Source organism: Aythya marila (genome assembly GCF_965140915.1).
Source record: "Aythya marila genome assembly, chromosome: 1".
Lineage (NCBI taxonomy): Eukaryota > Metazoa > Chordata > Aves > Anseriformes > Anatidae > Aythya > Aythya marila.
This window is the reverse complement of record NC_139042.1, coordinates 88,222,619-88,242,464: the sequence shown is the minus strand read 5'-3', so window position 1 is coordinate 88,242,464 and position 19,846 is coordinate 88,222,619. Positions and strand designations below refer to the sequence as shown.

Here is a 19,846-nt window from a genome sequence, read left to right as displayed (position 1 = left end):
GATTAATTAAAGAAAATATTTACTAATATTGCCTTTTGTCATTAACACCTTGCTTTTCCCATTTAAATCGCTGTCTAAGACAGAATTAAATAAATATTGGTGTTGACTTTTGGGTTGCAATAGGTAGGAAAATATATACTTCCAAATTTAAATGTGAATTTGTTCCACCACAGAGTTATTTTAGGTAAGTCAGTAAATTTGGGGACTAAAATGTTTTGATCAGAATTTTTTAGTAGTTGTGTTTCCTTAGTAGTTTAGTGAGTATGCTTCCTTTAGTAGTTATGTTTTCTTATATTAATTTTCACCATTTAATGTTGAAGATCTTATTTCTTCTGTATTCCAGGTCCCTCTACTATGGACTTTGGTGATGTTTGTGTGTATTCTACAACTGCCAGAAAACTACATATCGTCAATAACTTGTTAGTCCATATATGGATACAAATTGAGATTGAAATAGATGAACTAGAGCAGACAAGTCCACTGTGTCAGGTGGTGCCTCCGCTTACAAAGACTTATATTCCAGTCGTCTTTGAGACAAAAAAGCTTGGAATGTTTAAAAAGTAAGGTTTCTTATATTTATTTTGTTTCACATAATTATTTTGCATAGTAGAATAAATAAAAATATAATGCGGCTATTTTAAGCTTGGCGTAATTAAACTTGGTGAACACTGATCTGTGGTAATATCAATAACAAGCAGATTTATGTTGCAAACATTTTTTATTAATGTTTTTTTTTTTTTTTTTTTTTTTAAGTCTGTTGTGGCAAGAGCATATATAACCACAGTGCCACCTGTATATCAGCAAAAATTGTGCTGTTATACTTTATATGGTAGGATAAACTTTATGAAAATACTGTGCTCTTTCTGTCAGTCTTGCATCTCTGTATCTGTGCTTGTAACTATTGATACACTTCCTTCTTGGTAAATTTATAGGCAAACTGTTTTCTATATATCTGGTGTCAAGATGGAATTCTCATTTTATAATGCTTTTGTGAACAAACAATATGAAGTTGATAATCCCATGGGATGATTTTCACCTTTCAGGTGGTTTAAGTTGCATGTGAATCTATTACAGATAGCTTTTTTCTTGTCAGTCTGAACTTTGTTCATATTCAGTTGTTTCCTGTATTTTCTTCCTAATGATTAGATTTCACATATTTTTTTCTTTGACTACAGCATAATAAATCTAAAAATGCTACTGAGAAATATTTATTTTTATACTACAGATCTTTTACTTACACAATAAACAACAAACATCCTGGGCACGTGCTGGTCATTGCAAATGCAGTGTCTGTTGAACTCCAGTTGTCTGAAAGGGAACTGATTTTAAATCCTATTCCTGGCTACCTGGCAGAGACAGAATTTAGAGCAACTGTCAGGGTATACAATACCAGAAACCATTCTGCTGAGTTTACTTGGAAACCTGTAACTACAGATAAAGGAACTGCATTTTCTATACAGCCAGCCAAAGGTATGCTATGCAAATACATATGTATTCATGTATCTTAAGTGTCAATAATGTTAAATAAGGCAAACATCCAGGTGATTATGTAAACTGTATTTGGTTCAGCATCAGTTTATCCCCGAAGTAGTACCAGATCAGAGTGTTAATACCAGAGCAGCATTCCCTATGTAAACCCTACTAGCATGTGCTAAGTCCAGTTTGTTGTTTCTGTGTCCAACAAGCAGCTCTCATGTAGCCAATTTTCTGAGCTCAAATTGCTGGTATCTAAAAAGTGGGGCAGCCATTTAATGGCAGTTACCAATGTCACATGGCTCTTAAAGAGCTTTCCAAAAGTTCTGTATGAACAAAGCTACTAGAATTTGATGTAGACAGTGTGAGTGACACAAATATAATTCAGCCTGGCATTAGTTTCACTTGCACTATGGATTGATGTTTGTTAGAAGTGTGTGAGACATTTTTTTTCATTTGAAAAACAGTGTTCTGTAAGAGTATGTTGGAACTTCATTATTTAAAAAAAAACTAACTGCTAACCGAGCTGGCATTATTCAATGCAAAAAAAAAAAAAAAAAAAGATTTGGCTAGATGAAGAGCTTGGTGTGCACTGATTCTTGAGAAATAAGATATTTTGATTCTGAGTTCAGAATCAATTGCAAGCAAGAAAAAGCATATGCTCCTTCCCAGAGGTATTAGTCTACCAGAAGGGCTGTCTGTTCTTTTAAATTTTTTGTTAAAGTTTAATATTTGGGTAATTTGAGGCAAAAAAAAAAATCAATGAACTTTGAATGTGTTTTACTGTAGGATGCTGATAAACTGATGTTATGCAATTGATGTGAGAATTCAGAAACTAACTTTATTTAATTCATTACACCATTCAACATCTTTGAAATGTAGGCTTTGTGCTCAATAATGGAAAGTCATTTAATTTTAATGTGCTTGTGTTATTGTAATTGTACAACATAATTTGATAATTGTAAATGTGTATGACTATAATAATTCTTCATGTTATTTAGGCTTTGTGGAGCCCTATAGAGACTTAGAGTGTGAAGTTGTTTGGCATCCAGGGTTCAACTCCCCAGAAGCAGGAGAATTCAACTTGTGTGTGCGTAAAGGAAACACAATTAGGTTGAAATGTTTTGCAAAGGTAACACATCATACAACAGATTTAGAAAAGCAAATTTTTTTAACAAGCAATTTCATAAATACGTTTCTTTGGTTGAGCATTCAAAAAATATTTTAATTTTATGTAATTTCTACCTGACATATTTACAAAAAGCGTGTTGCTCCAAAGAAATGATGGAGAAGGCAAAACTGCTTTTGTCTTTGCTGTGGTTATATACTTCCTTCCTATACTACTCACAACTGAGTAGTCTTTATATGTATGTAATTGTTCTTCTTGGCTTACTTAATATAGCTAAACAAAGGTTGAGAGTTGATATGATAGTTCTTTATATGTATGTTAAAGGGATACAGATCAAGGAAAAGGAAAATATAAAGTTTTTTTTTGAGTATGAATAGCTTCAGCATAACACCTGTGGATTGGCTGTAACATAATTTTGTCCTGTTATTTGAGTATGTTTTCTGCTATTTTGTTCCGGACAGTTTTTTGAACAGTGGCAAAGAGAATCTCAAATTATTTTAAGGTGGAATAGAATAAATTTCTAGAAGGAATCCTATGACAAAATAAGAGATTTTCCAGCAATAAGAAATTTGGTGAATCATTTGATATGTATTGTTACGTGCCAGGAAGTGTGAATGAGAATTTTTTTATTTTTATTTTTTAAACTATTCTGATGGCTGCATGCTCTATATGTAAACATTTTGAATGCAAATAAGACTTTCCCCCTTCCTTTTGATATGACTGGTAGCTTTTCATGGTAGCTTTTTCCTTTGTAACGTTGGAAATTATCATAACGAAAATCAGGCTGTGTGCAAGTTAGAATATTGTCATTTTTACTGCTATTATTACTGTATTATTACTGCTATTAAAAATTACTTCTATTAAAAAGTATATTGTCCTGCTCACACATTTGAGATGAAAAAAAAACATAGAGCTTGTGGTATTAAAATTAATTAAAATATTTTTATTTACCTTTAAATTAACTTAAAAATGTATTTGAGTATCTATGTATCTAATGTATCTATTAACTTTGAATCTAGACAAATTCAATATATTGTCTAAATGTTGTCCCATTTTTAAAATGTATATTTTTCTGTTTAAATTATTCTGATTTATACATTTCCAGAGGTATGTTAACTTACTATGTAATGAAAAGAAAATAAGGCTGATTATTTATTTATACTTAGTAATATGCTATTTGGTTTGCTTGTTTTTGCTTTCTCTTATTTTTTGACAGCTTGGTACCACGAAAGTTCAGTTTATAGAACAAAGGATACCGTTCGGTCATTGTCCAGTGGGTTTATCTACTTGTAAGACAGCCATTCTTCAAAACACAGGATACAATCATGCCTACTTCAAAGTAAACTAAAATTACTTTTAGTACGTTTAATTACTTGGGGGTGGGGAGGAGAAGGGAGTGCATTTTTTCAGATCGTGTTACAGCTTTGTATTCTCAGTTATTAGATAGAACTGCTTCATTTGTCTAGTTTTTAGATGAAACAAGATTTATGTGAAGAGGAATTCTGTCCCTATGTGTCTGTCTATCCACCAATCCAAACCTGACAAAGTGGTAGTGTCTCACAAAGAGATAAAAACTCCTTGAAAAGATTCCAGAAGCTGCATGAAAACCATAGGTGAAACAAGAATCCTGTATTGGTGTACCCTATAAAAAGGCATTTACACCTTGGATGTTTTTATATTTAGAGAGAGGAAGTGAACTGGCTGGTCATCTTATTCTCACCCTGGCTGTCCAGTCAATGCATGCGTAGACTCAGACCAGTCACAGCAAATGTGATTATTTTGCTAGATTAACAACTAAGAGGATGGTAGGCTATAATGTGAATTAGATAAGAGGTGAGCCAGAGCAGGTAAACACATAAACCATGAATTAGTAGTAAACCTAACCTCATTCGTTCTTCTGATCACAGAATGATTTGCTATATTTAAATAGTGACATAGAATTGTTCTGATTAAAATCCTCAGAACTTTTGTTCATACTTTATTTTGGTACTATGTGATTGTTTTATTTGAATTTGTAATTTGTTTATTATATGTTATAAAGGTTCACCTTGTAAGAATATTAAATCTTCATGATAGATATAGTAATGTGTTTTTTTTTAGCAGTGATTTTTTTCCCTGATACTATTAATAATACATGTTTGTGTTTGAAGGTCCTTCATTCAAATCCACTGCCTGGAATGTTGATCACCCCTTGTGACGGGGTGGTACCTGTGGGAGGCCATGCTGAGCTCAAAATCCTATTTACTCCACATGCAAAAATGAGTTTTGATACAAGAGTGGAGGTATTCAAAACTGAATGAGTTTTGGCTTTTGAGTGTTATGTTGCATGTTTGTATGTGGAGATGTTTGAATGTTGAGATGTGTGTGCATCTAAGCATCTTTTGAATTTTATCCGAAGTGTTCTAATACTTTAAAAAAAAGTATTTTCTTACAGCTGTTGGTAGCTAGTAAGCTATTCTGTTATTCTGGTCTCACTACTGCTCTGAAGTACTAAACAGCCTCTCAGTTGAGCTGATTCATAGCATATTGTTGGCAAGCTGCTGAAACTAACATCTCCTTGTTTTCATAAGATCATGTAGACATATGCACAGTTTTTGTGTTTTATTGAGTAGCAGGACTGAAATACTGCAGTGGTTTTGATTTCCTGAGTACTTCTTGTGAACATTACGAAAAGGTTAGCTTGGAGATGAATTTACCAGTTAACTTGGTCTGATAATAGGAGTGCAGTAAAGATCTAATCCTACTTTGTTTTCTGCATGCCCACTTAGTCGGCTTGTCTTTGGTCAGATAAGTGGGAAGAAAAAAGGGATTCTGTTCTGGGGCTGATCTTTGCTACTTTTTCCAATACTAATCCTGGATTCTTTGTCGTCTTTGACTGCATACACTATGCTCACTGAACCTACTAGTCATTCCTCTTTTCACTTCTAACAAACACTGCTCAAAACAACATCTACGTTGTGCCAGCAGCTCCTCAAGCAATTTGTCTTCAGGTGTACTTTCCAATCCTCACAACTGCTGAATAGATGTAACTCATCCACTCAGTTTTCTCTGCTAGAGGAAACTGTTTGTTCTAATGATACAACCTCGTGCAGCATTATTTTTGTCTGCAGAAGAATGGCCTTCCCTGAAACTTTATTGACAACTATGACTATCCAGATATGGTATACCACAAAGGCACTATTGGTTCTTCTATACCTGTTTTTCTTTTTTTTTTTTTTTTTTCTTTTTTACTTTCTCATTTAATTTTGACAGATTTGATGATATTGTTATGTTAAAATGATCTTGTCAACAATCACACTGTCCTCCATTAACTTAGGTAGCAGTGCGAAATTCAGGAGTACTAGTGCTCAGGATTGTTGGATTTGTAGAGACCCCTGAAATAAAGATTGATGTGGTAAGTATGAAGGAATTGAAGCAACTGGTAAGATTAGTAGTGTTTTGCTTTATCTTAACGTCAAAGTGGCGCATTCCTACTTCATGTTTTCCTTTTTTTTTGTTCCCTGTACTAACTTCCTGAGAAAATTATCACAGAGAAGAACTTGGGAACAGAAATTAAGAAAATAAATGTATATATGAAAGTTTCACTAAATGATAATAACTTTAACCTTTGAACTTGAACATCTGTTAAAAAAAAAAAAAAAAAAAGGGGGGGCAGAAGATTTCTTTAAGGTAGTAATAGAGAAAAATACAGGATAGGGAAAAGTGAATCCACTGATCTGTTGACTGAATGAGGAAAACTTTCCTGGTGGTATCACTGAACTTTGTTGCATTTGATATCTTGGAAAGAATTTAAAGATAAGAGTTAGGCAAAACAATTAATTAACTGAGATGTCCGCCTAATGGATTATAAATTCTGAGTCATTGAATTACTGAATATAATTATTTTTCACATGCTGTTCAGTTACAAAGTTGACTTCACACGGGTTTGACCACATTTTTTTTCTTTAAACTTACAGGAACTATTTGACTTTGGTGGTGTTTATGTTAATTCTACAAAATCAATTCCATTTTTGCTTCAGAATAAAGGACAGGCACGTACCAGAGTGGAGTTTGATTTTTTCAAGTATAAGGATTTTAAATTGAGTGCTAATGACCATTCAGGTATTTGCTTTGCTATATCAGCGTTCATTAAATAAAGAATAGGATAATGCTAAGAGAAAATCTGTCAGACTATTTCTGGTATACAATTTTTCTGATTAACAGAAAACCTAAGATGATTATTTTAAAACTGCTGCTTAATATAAATTAAAATGAGACAGTTTATTCTGCCTATAAAATGCTTGCCAAAAAAAAAAAAAAAAAGAAAAACACTTGGAAAATGACAGTTTGCCTGTAGATTTTTTTTTTTTTTTTTTTTTTTGCCTGTAGTTGCAAAGGCATATAAAAATATCTGAGCACCATCTCACCAATTAAAACAAACCACAAGAACAAACAAAAAGTCAACCCAAAAGCACAGCTATACTTATTTCCTGTTCATGGACTTTTATCCACTGGTTTGACAATATTTACTCTTAAGTTAATTCAGCGTCACTATAAAGGTCTGGACTTTTTTTTTTTTTTTTTTTTCCTCTCTAATGGTGCCTCAGTCACAAGACCTCTGTTTTACATGATTTACAAGTTAGAATGACATTGGGGTAATGTGTGGAATTCAGTTGCTATTCTTTGTTTCTTGATAGGACTGCAGTTTCCTATTCTTTGTTCATTGTTGCTCATCCCTTTTCTAATTCAGTCCTGGTACCACCTTTGCTGTTTTTAAACAACTTCATTAATGAGAGAATTTATGTTCTTATGGCCTCTTGTCCCTGAAAACTTGGGAAATCAATATTTTTTCTCGTGCAAGCCAATATTGTAATGTTTAGTTGTGCTTATGTAGAACTGCATGTGGATGATCGCAACAAATGATATGATGAATACAGAGGGTTTTTCTTCCACATGGTAGATTTCAAAGGGAAAGTGGGTGCCCCTAGTCAGTCATCTTAACTTGGATGAGGATTGCAAGACTGTCTACAACAGGCAGCTAGCCAGCTTGGGAATTGACTCATTGCACATGATTTCTAGATCAGAGTTTGTGCTTGAAACAAGTAATGGGGTATTCAGTCAGGTCAGGTACTGTTCAAACGGTGTGCCTTCAGGATGAATAATTTCTCAGAGGAGTTTTACCTTATGTATTGGAAACCCATGCTTCTGCCTATGCCTTTTGAATTGGACCTGAAAGCCTGTTAAATTAAGGAAGCCTTACTGGTAAACTTCTGTTGTGTAGATTATGCCTGAAAGTCATTTAGGGAAAAAAAAAAAAAAAAAAAAAGGTTCAGCCATGTCCCTCTGGAGAGGGATTCCTTATTAGGGATTGTATTGATAGGACAAGGAGTAATGGTTTTAAACTAAGAGAGGGTAGATATGTAGATATTTATTTTAGATTTACATATAGATATTTATTTTAGATATGTGGAAGAAGTTCTTTACTATGAGGGTGGTAATGCACTGGAACAAGTTGCCCACAGAAGTTGGTAGCTCTCTGGAAGTGTTCAAGGCCAAGTTGGATGGGGCTTTGAGCACCCTACTCTGGTGGGAGGTGTCCCTGCCCATGGCAGGGGGTTGGAACCAGGTCATCTTTAATGTCCCTTCCAACCCAAACCATTCCGTGATTCTAAGATTCCATTTTTTCCCGTGTGGTATGAGTTCTTATTACTTAGTTAACTATTTTTGCTTGATGCTTTTCTTCAAAGATAAATTAAATCTTTTTTTTTTTTTTTCTTTCAAATATTCCCCCAAATCAATGACTTTACTGAAGATAGTTGGTGATTAACGCTTCTCAAAATTACATCCAGAATGCTTATGAGAAATATTATATTCATTCATAACTAGATGAGAAATATTTACCATTTATACATGTATACCTGTGTTGGTAATCACTTTCAAGTACTGCAATTATTACAAAATTGATATTTAGTGTAATGACACCTCTAACTTGATTCTGAATTTTGTTTGACAGTGGTTGAAAACTGTTCTTCAAAACCTTATTTGTATTCAGTTGACTTAGAGGGAAAGTCATCTTTGCAGTGCTCCTTGTCCTTCATGCCAAAAGAGGTAGGTTGATGGGGCACTGGTGATTAAGCTAAATTAAACTGGCACTCTCTAATATTTCTAAGATGAGAGAATATAGACATTCTAGATGTACATTTTAGTGTGTACAATAGTTTTGTAATAGCAACCTCATTATTAAGAAAACAAGTTTTGAAATAACGTCCTACTTTTGCTTCTTTCCTTAAAAGTATGCTCACAAAGAAAACACGCTTTTCCAATGACTTCAAAATAGAGAATGAATACATTTAAATCCTTACCACACATTCATTAAGTCATTCAGCAATTGGTGGCTGTTTTCTATTTGCAGCTGTTTATGGTTTAACTCTCAGATAATCCTAAGGGACTACAAAAGTAGAGGAGTTTTGTGTGTCATAATGATGAGCAAAGTTGCTTTGTAATGGAGCTACATGAGGGAAATAAATTGAAGATATGAGACTATGTGTTAGTTTTACATCAGAATCATTGCGTTTTATTGATGGTACATGTCAATGGGCAGCACTTTAGTAAATTTTAATTCAACCTATTGAGCAACATTTTTTAAGTGGGGGGTTTGGGGATTTTCATATATATGAAAAACAATGAACAGCAACAAAACCTAGTCTTTGATATTATAAACCTCTTTCAGAACAAACAACTAGTTGCAGCACGTAAACCTGTTCCATTAGCTTCATTTTTACCTTAAAAAATAAATGAATTTCAGAGACAATGCATCTTGGAAGGGCCAACAATGTTCTTTTCTCCCTTGTTCCTACTGTCCCTCCTTCCTACCTACAATTTTATTGTTTGAATAGAAGTCGAGTTCTCTGTTTCAAGCATCATTCAAATAAATATTTGCATATTACAGCCTGCATCTCTTAACACTATGATTTTCTTTCTGATACTACTTTCAGCTTAGATTTTGTGCGCACAGGTAAACCATTGCAAAATAAATAACTGGTGGTGTAAATTTATAGTATGCTTGCTACTTGGAATTTTTCCTGACAGAGGATGAGTTAACATATTCATCAAAAATGAATTATTTGAAATTGAATTAATTTCCACCAGTAGCATAGCAGGCCTTGAGGTTAGATGAGAAGCAGTAGATGTCATATCTTTATAAGTATCTTGACATTGTCTGGTGCAGTACTCACATAGGCAAGGCAGGCAGGTGTTGACTGGATACAGTGCTAGGAAGGTATGCTAAATTGTACACAGAATATCACCAGTGATCTACTATCAAACTGAAGAGAAGCTCAGAAGGGAATATGCTGACATTTTAATTTAGGTATGAATGATCAAGAATAGAAATTTGTGTATACAATTTGCGTATCTCTAAACTACGTTCATATTGATGGGAGCCATAACCTGATATCTGACAGCTCTTTTCCTGCTTATGGTATGGGGTTTCTCTGGTGATAGTGCTGCTGTACAAACTGATCCTTTATTCTTCATTGTACTAGAAAGTAGTGTAGAAGAAGGCCAATCATCCCTTTCCAGACTACTGAAATATCAACTCTAAAATTTTAAATGAACCCCATCCCCTCCAAACTATCAAAATAAGTTTTTTTTTGTGCCTCCCAGTATCCTATTTGCCCCTGCTGCGATTAAGCTATATTACTGTTTTCCTTCTTTGCCAAGTGTAAGGATGGATTAAGAATAGATATGTTGCTTCTAACACTGCTCTACATTCAAATGATTAAACATGCAGAATCATCTACTGTCTCAGAAGTCTTCTGAACCACTTATTTAGTTTATTTCACTTGTAGTCTGAGCTACTGTTCAGCATTACTGATGGTTATTAACAAGCATCCCCAACTATCATTTGATGCTGGTGATAAGGTAACCTAACTGAAGACAAGGCTATATCAATTTGCAATCTGCTCTAATGATATAATTTGGGAAAAAAAAAAAATCTTATATTTAACTTGATTTGTTTTCTGATAGCTCCTTTTAAAAAAAAAAATAAGTCACTGTCAAATATATTGCAACTGTTGATTATAGTTTTTCTCTGTAATATCATCTTTTTTTAATTTTTCAAACTTTGAGTGTTTTCCTTTTTTTTTTTTTTTTTTTTTTTTTTCCCCTCCAAGCAGAACAGCTTCATTCAGAAGTAAGGGAATAAAGAACTTCAAAAACGAAACTCTTCCCTGAGGTGCCTCATGCCTCATAACCAATTAATAAGCCCTGCTCTCACAGATTTTATTTATTTCCATTTCCCCTTCTCTCCATGTGCTCACATCCTTTCTCTGCCTCTACCCTGTGCTAGGTAGGCTCAGTGTGCAGCCAGTGCTTCCATTCTGCTGCAAGTATACTATTGCTTGCCTGGCAGGAGGTAGCTTACTAATTACCAGGCAAGGCATGCCCAAATACACTTACAACTTACAACCCACTGGTGGTCACATGTTAACATTGTTGAGCTTTAATGAAGCACTGATAGCTGGGAGCAATAGCACTGATTAATGTAAAAGGCAGATAACCTTGAAAACTAAATGTGCCACCCAGTATGGCATGACCAAGAAAGCATCTGGAAGTGCCTCTACCCCCAGGGTGCTGTAGCTTTTCTTTAATCTAGCTCCTGCAAAGTAGTATAATAAAATAAAATCTTTAATAGTAAGCATAATTTTGTTAAGAAATTGGTATGGGTAGCAGCATCTCTTGTTGTGATCAGAGACTCATTAGTTGCAGATTCTTAGAACATTCCTCCTTGGATCTGAGTTGTTGCTATCATTCTGCTGCATCTAGATTTGCCCCTTCTCTCATCAGATTTCTTCCATCTCTTTTCTGACTTTGGAAAAAGCTCTTGAAAAAGCTAAGATCTCTCTATACTGAGCTTACTCTATTCAAGTTTCACAGTTGCTAGCACTATATTCTGCCTCTCTACTTGAACAGCTGTTTCTCTGATATCATCACTGTTTTCTGGACAACTGGTCTTAGCCAGCTTACCTCCCAGCTGCTGCAAGCCTTCTGTATCCCAGTGAGATGAATTCTTTTCTGCCTGCTGTCTGGTTCTGCTAAAGCTTCCTGCTGTTGCTGTAGTCATCACTACTGACAATGCTATCTGTAAACCAACAAAACCCCACAAATCTGTGTTGTGCTAAGAAAGTAGATACTAGAAATGTGAAATTGAATCAATCTTGAATACTCCTGCCAAAAATCATCTTGGCAATTGTTTTCCTTTTATGTTAAAAAGCTTTAAATCAGCAAACTAAGTAAGCACATAGCAACTCTGAATAGCTGCCACAATTTATGCTAAAACTTAGTATGAACAATTTAATGTGATATCATAAGACATTCTTAGAGATGAAGTATATTGGCATGTTTATACAATAACATCTACAAATTTTGAGATAATTCTCCCAATAGCCTAAGCAATAAAATTAAATATTGATGCTTTATAGATAAGGCTAGGATGCTGCCCAGGTATGGCATGATTTTCCCTTCCTGTTACTCCAGCCTCTCAGAAGGTGTTGGAGGTGCCTCGTCAGAAAGTGTTGAATAGTGGGATTCATTTGCATTTACAGATAGATGTATATGTATAGATGTACATAAGTGAGAACAATATACAAATAAGTGAATATAAATAGGTAAGCTGGCAAATCCTTAATGTCATATTTTATATAGGCTATATGATCCTTTCTTTTCTGTTTTGTTACACTTTTAATGAAGTATCTCAAATAATGATTACATTTCACGTGTTTTTCACTGCAATATAAGGAGGTTTAGCCAGCTGTAAGTCATTTCATTTCAGATGCTGAGTAAAACAAAAATTCGTATTGATTTAAAGAACAGCAACAAATCAACAGATAAAACAACCAAAAAACTCACGAACCTCTGGCCAAATATTTGTTGGAACTCTCTTGTCCCTATCCAAGAAGCATGACTTTTCTTGACCATGACTCATGTTCTGCAGGCTGATTGTCTGTTAGGTTGAGGAGCACTTCATTCCTGTTGTTGTTGTTGTTGTTGTTGTTTTGTGCCAGGGAAATGCACAGTGTGTTATCATGTTGAATATTTGCTCAGTGACAATTTTTGGTCCTTAGCTGTCACTGTGCTTCTCAAGGCAGGATGATCCACCTGCTAGCAGCAGCGTTATGCAAGTTCTGGTAAGGCAGAAAGGCAAAGCAAGGTGCAGGAGTGTGCTGCTTCAACTATATATAGTGTGTGTATATATATATATATATATATACACACTATATAGTATATAGTTATATATATACACTATATAGTGTGTGTATATATATATACACACTATATATATACATGTATATATAAACACACATATATTTTGGAATAGAAAAATTCCAGCACCTTAGGAAAAAATATGACACATACAGCTGTGTAATAATGAGACCTGTGAGGGCTTTGATTGAGACAAATGGAGCAAGTCACACTTGTCAGAGCTTGTTGTTTAGACTTCATATAGAGAAGTGACAGGTGTTCCCCTCCCCCTCCCCCCCTTTTTAATTTTTGATATTGATAAGGATTTATTTATTTATTTATTTATTTTAATGCACAGAATTCACAGTGTAAGAGATGCATTCTCTGGAAAATCAGCTGTCAAATTACAAAATAATCAGGGTATTGCTGGTGTACCATCTCTGATGTCTCTGTATACAAGGGAAGGATTTAGTTTTATTTCAGTGTTCTTGATGATGGATTCGAACACTTTATACATTATTCATTATGCTGGCTGTATGTGATGGAAAGCTGGGGAATTTAGACTGCATTATTTTTTTTTTGTATATTTTAAGGAAGAGTTAATGTTAAATCTTACAAGACTTTGAGAATATATAATGTATACAGCTGCAGTACATAAAACCTTGGTTCTGCAGTACCGTTTACTTTTATAGTTAGGTTTAAATTTTAATCAAACTGCTTTTTTAATGTACATTACACTTTCTCTTCAGGTATCACTGCTGAAAATCTGTCTGTTGCTAGTGCTATAAATAAATTTTAAAAAGATCCTTTACACAAAAATTCAGTGATTTCTAATGCTTCAAGATATTAGATCACTCTGCATATTATGTTGTAAATAAAAGATTATTTTCTTATACAGGTGTTTTAAGTTAATTTGAAGTCATAAATTAGTTCATTGATTTACTTGCAATTTGGTGTGAAGTTGTACTATAAAAGCAAGTCTTTTAATTTTAGGGAGATATGTACTCTTTGTGCTAAATAAACTATTTGATTCTTGGATTCGAAAGAAAAATTTTTCACTCAACCTTGAGAACATACATTTTGGTAATTATTATTGTAAAGCATATAACATATAAAGCATTATTGCATTAGGGTGCTTAGTAAAGATAGAAATGAGGTAACTCCTTTGAAAGTTCATTTTAAAAAAATGTAACTTTTTGTTATACTCAGATTGCTTGAATTTGTTTATTTTTTATGCACAAATTTTATTTAAAATAACTTTTTAATTGTCATGGCTTCTGGGGTAGCTGTTTCCCCTTTTTGTTATTTTCAGTGTATGGAGTACTTAGGTTTGAGGCAGGAAGGCCTTCAACTAAGTTCACTCTTCAATGTTAGGCTTAGAGCTATCATCCACATTGTATGAAACCTATTTCATAGATTCATATGAGTTTGGGTAGCTGAACTTTCTGATCAGAAAGATTTCTTAAAAATCAACAACTCTGTTTAGGAATTCTAAGGAGAGAAAAAAAAGCTTTTTTTTTTTTTTTTCCCCCCCCTAATGAAATGAAAGATTGCAAATTCTTGATTTAAAGAATTGATACTTTCTTGTGGCAGCCTACACCACTTTTCTTACTTTTTTTGGAGGTGTTCTATGTGAACGCATAACAAAAAGCTGCTTTGTTGCACGTGGCTATTCTTTTTAAAGCTTCTTTAAAAGTCTTTTTAATTTCTAAGACTAACACTTTGGAAATGATGCCTTCTTTCCAACTGACGCTCATAACTAGTTTAAGTCAGGATAGGAAAAATATATAAAGTCATGTTATCAATTATAGGTAAAGCATTTTAATCTTACCAAGCTAGGTCTTGAAAAATGCAGTATCATTATACTGGTATACCAGTGACACATGCTGGAGATGGAAGGGATTTTCTAGGTCTCTTTTTTTTATAGGATTTCTTGGCAATGATGTTCCAAGTGTTAAAATTTCGCAAGTAAGGATGTCCATGCTGGCTTTAGGGAGCTGCCAGGGCTGGCTGTAATCTTTGCACCTGAGGTGCACACTGAGGTGTGCAGTCATCTCTTCCCATCCCTCGCCCCCCCCCCCCCTTTTTTTTTTCTGTTTATGGTGAGCCATAATGCCTGTGAGATATGCTATTTATATGGAAGCATATTACATTTTACATTTTTGAAGATGTACAGTGGCTAAGCGTGACCAGTATAGCAAACTTCACGTACAGCTTGAGGAGTATGATAAAAGCTTCTGATTGAGTCTGGTTTGTGACTGTTATACAAGATACTTGACCTAAAGAGTCCAGGAAAATTTTCTTCTCCCTCTCTCACATTGGATCACTTTGCAGTTGTCTCTTAATTTTTAATTTATTTTTTTAAATTTAATTTCATTTTTAATTTATTAATTTTTAATGCATTTTAACAGTTATTAAGGTTACCAAATAAGAATGTGTTCAGCTCTAATCTATCAAACTTCTCATGTGTTTTCATATAAAGTTTTAAATGATTTTTGATTTCAGTCTTGAAATACAATGGTTTTTAGTTTCAACTGTAAGAGAAGATAAGTTTTTGTCTAAAACTGCAAAGAGTCACTGTTGTTAGCAGCAACATATTTCGTACATACTTTGAAGTAAAAGGAACTTCTAACACTGAAGAAAAGATCCTTTTTCAGTCTAACTTTTAATTATTTGGTTTTATGATGCAAGCACATACTTTGAAGATGTAATATGAAGTATTTAATGTGGTGTACTAAACTAGAAGAATATTTAAATCACATCAGGAAATTTTTACTCACTCTTTCTTTATAATCCAATTCAAATATTAGAATAGTGAAAATTTCAAATGTCTTTCACCATCTTAATTTTGAAAAGTGTCATTCTATGTTATAGAATCTAGTCCTTATCAGATTTGAAGTATCAGTATAAACAAGGGCACCATGATCTAAAAAGATTTCCTTTCATCCCATGTTTTCATCCTGCTGAATGCAAATTCATGAAAAGTTCCACAATGCTCAGCACACATCTTGCTCACCAGGAGCTTGTAATTGTGTATTAAAAACCCTGCTGGAATTCCAAACACTGTAAATGCTGTGTACTTGCTTCTCATTACCTGAGCTCCGGTTGATTTTGTTACAGATGAATATATGCTTCCTTTCTTGGGGTAGCACATTTTATTTTTCTTTCCTGTCATTTATATATTTTACTCACTACCACATATATGACAATAAAGCATGATGCACTATTTCCTGTGGTATTTGGGTATTTGAAAGCTTTAAACATTTTCATATACTTGGCTTTACTGTATGTTTTAAGCAGCATACAGGTTTTGTAGGCCACAATCCTTTCTGAAGATTTCAAGGTAAGTGACTGAAAGACTCCAACAGTGTTTTTATGGTAGATGTTTTGTTTTTTCTTCTGTTACGTTTGTTATGGTTATCCATATCTTTTTCTCTGAAGAGTGTATTGCTCTGATGTGTTGGAAAGATCAAGATCAAGTGAAAGGTATATAATACCTTCTTGAAAAGTGCACTGTGAAATAAATTAGGTTTATCACATGCATAACCTGTCAGGTTATTTTTCTTTATTGCTGAATTATGTCAGTTTTAACTCATGTTCCACCTAGTTTTCTGAACCAATTTCATTTATGTTGGCTATACCATAACAGCTGAGTTTTTCTCTTCAACGTTGGAAAAATGCTTTCTTAATTTATGTATTTTTGTTTCCCACCTTGTTTCTTATGGTTATGCTTTTGGACTGCACTTTCGATTTTTTTTTTTTTTTCCTGCTCAGGATGGAAAGGAGCACAGCACAGTGATTTACCAGAAGCCTTGTTTGTAGCTGTGCTGATAACCCAGATACTTTGGGGTATACATTTTTTTTTCTTGATGGGGCAAAAATGGCTCATTACTACATACTTTAATGACTCACACTTGATGGTAATAAACAAACATCCTATTATTATCATGATTAGTTCTGAAGTTAGTTTTAATAATTATGAAATAGTAATAAAAAACAACATTACCACTCAGGTGGTTCAAGAAGTACTACTTTATTTGGGAAAGTGACCACAATGGCATTTGTGTTCTTTAGGTGGCAGCGTATGACTTCCCTCTTACAGTTAATACTCCTTGGGATGACTTTCCATTGCTACAGCAATGCTCTGTATCTGCAACTTCTGTTGGGCCTGTAAAGCACACTATTGCTCCACGGCCACAGGCAGTGACTGTGGCTGTTCCAGTCTGTAGAGTTAAAGCAGTTGGTAAGTAAACTAGGGACTTAAAGCAGGTGGTGAATGCTTATAACGGTTTGTATATTCTAATTGCAGAGAATTACCATTTGTCTGCCCCCTCCCCCCCCCCCCAAAAAAAAAAAAAGAAAAAAAAAAAGACAGGATTTAGAAAGCTGAAATTTGATAAATCCTTGTAATTTGTAAATGTCATGGAAACTTGAAGCTTTTTCAAAATTTAACATATTTTTAAATATATGTAAAGCTGAACTTTCTGTAAATGTGTGACATATACTAGGGGAAAAAAAGGAGGCTCAGGGGAGACCTTATCATGCTCTACAACCATCTCAAAGGATGTTATAGCGGGGTGGGTGGCTACAATTTGTAGCCAGTCTCTTCTCCCAAACTACAAGCTTGATGAGGGAATGGTCTCAAGTTGTGCCAAAGGAATTTTAAGTTGAATATTAGGAAAAAATTGTTCACTAAATGGATAGTGAGGAATTGGAACAGGCTGCCCAGGGAAGTGTCAAGGTCACCATCTCTGGATGTATTCAAAAGATGTGGGTGTTTAGGGACATGGTTTAGTTGTAGACTTGACAGTGCTAGGTTAGCAGTTGGACTTGATGATTTTAGAGGTCTTTTCCAACCTAAATGATTCTATGATTCTATGAAATCCTGTCCTCTACTCTTACTGGAGCTGATAGAAATGATAAATTTGATTTGTGGAAAATCTTAACAGTTTCAAACTTGTTTAAATTCAGAATCAAAGCAAAAAATCACTTATCAGCTTACAACAGATTGTGAAAAATGTTTCAGAACCATTTAATTGTTTCATTCTGATAACATTCAGATATTATAATAGAAAATGTTATGTAATTATAGCAATCCCTACCTGATCCAGAGGAAAGGAAGAACGCATAGTACCTGTCATAACCTCATGTGATCTTTTTTTTTTTTAAATTGATCAATCTCTCAGATTCTTCATGGAGTTTATCTTTTTCTTTCCCTTCCATCTTGTGGCTAGTCCTTTATTCTTGTGGTGTTTGCCTTGTACAGACAGTTTCTGCAAGAGATGGGAGGACTCCGTGACTGGCACAATTGTATGTTAGTTGGCTGATGCATTCCAAAGATGATGTCCTGGTTTGAAACAATATTAATTTACAGAGGTTATATGTCTTTGTTTTAGAGAAATGTGGATAATATTGGTCTTTATGTAATGTGAGACATAAGATCAAGAAGCGCTTCGGGCTTTTTGAAGGAAAGAGAGAATTGATCAACGAACTTTCTCAAGGGGTGTGAAGCAAACTTGCAGATTTTAATATACCATATGCTTGCTACATTCATTCCCAGCTGATTAACCAAATGCAGAGGCAAAATGAAGACTCGTGTGGAAATATACATCTTTGTTTTTTTGAAATACTCATTTTAAACTTCATCCTTTGTTCTGGTTTCTTTATTCTAGCTATATGAAATTAAGAGGAATGCTGTTGTGATAAAATGTTTTACGCCTTTACTGATGAACTACCATCACAAATGCAAATACATTATATGTAACTAATAAAATAATACAGGGTCTGGAAGTAACATCAGTGAATTTGAATGCGTGTATAGAATTACATGAAAATAATATTCTGCATTATTTTATTGTTACATAAATGAATATATATTTATATATATATCATACTCAATATAACTAAAGCAGTTGGCTGAAGATATTCTAGGTCCTCTTTTAAGAAGCATTGCTTTTAATCTCTAAAGTATGCTTGTGTATATATAGTCTGAATGTCCTTGAATTCATCTGTAACAGGCAGAGCATGTGACACTCTGTTTATAGCATCTTCAGGATGAGATGCTGTGCGGTAGATGTAAAATTAAAATAATTTGAATGTGACTAAAGGGTCATAATAAGACAGTTATGGTAGCTATTTAGTAGTCGTATAGTATGGGAACAGTAAAATGAAATTAGAGCTTTAATAAAGGGGAGAAGCAATTCTGCTAAATATGTGCTGAAACAGTGGTTTTATGAAAGGACTTTGAGGAACCACGTGTCAAAACAATACCATATAAACATCCTTACTTAATATTTCCAACAGTACTTAAATCACCACTGGAGTTCTCCTCAATGAAACTTACATTTACACAACATTCAAGTTGTATACGTTACAATAGTCCTGATGAAAGTCTGAATTCCCAGGTACGTAAACACATTGTTATAGTTATTCTTGGCTATATATTTTAATTACTTAAAAATGACTGGGTAAGAATATAGATTTGGAACTCAAAATTCAATCATGTTCCAAACATATGCTTTTATGTATGTTGAACTTTTTCCATCATCATTTTGTTCGGATTTTGATTTCATACTTGTTTTTGGTCACTAGAAAATTTTTCAAAGCTCAGCATTGGGGTCATCTTGGCTTTCTGTTGTATGAAAAAGAATGGGCACCATGAGAAAGAGCAACTCTGACATAAAGGAATAGATTCTTTGGTGTTGTTATTCCCACTGTTTTCATATTGGATTGAAAGAATAGGTTTTGAAAACCTACTTTGAAATTTTTGTAATATCTGTATATCCACCTGTAAATTTTAATATTCCAAGTCATGTGTTTAGTTCTTGCTTTACTCCGTTTGTATCAGTAAATACTTGTTTCTATTTGGCTAAGCACTCCCACCGCAATATGTTGATCATTGTCTTTGTGGATGTGGTAAGTGACTGGAAATCATTTAGTCTGCGCTAATGGGAACACTCATTTTTTCACCTTACAAATACAGTAAACTGGGTTCTTCATTGCTTTCTAGTGTTTTCTTGCTTT

General features: G+C 34.0%; 1 protein-coding gene across 1 annotated transcript in view; it reads left to right on the top strand.

Annotated features, from left to right (window-relative positions):
* CFAP47 (cilia and flagella associated protein 47) overlaps positions 1-19,846 on the top strand; it is a gene marked incomplete at both ends in the record, with an annotated part of 301,646 nt that overhangs the window by 22,042 nt on the left and 259,758 nt on the right. The window contains 10 exon segments of the mRNA XM_082784753.1: positions 344-560; positions 1,226-1,470; positions 2,475-2,605; positions 3,819-3,941; positions 4,753-4,884; positions 5,919-5,996; positions 6,559-6,703; positions 8,595-8,689; positions 16,898-17,066; positions 19,127-19,227. Coding sequence (XP_082640879.1) covers positions 344-560; positions 1,226-1,470; positions 2,475-2,605; positions 3,819-3,941; positions 4,753-4,884; positions 5,919-5,996; positions 6,559-6,703; positions 8,595-8,689; positions 16,898-17,066; positions 19,127-19,227 — 1,436 coding nt within the window.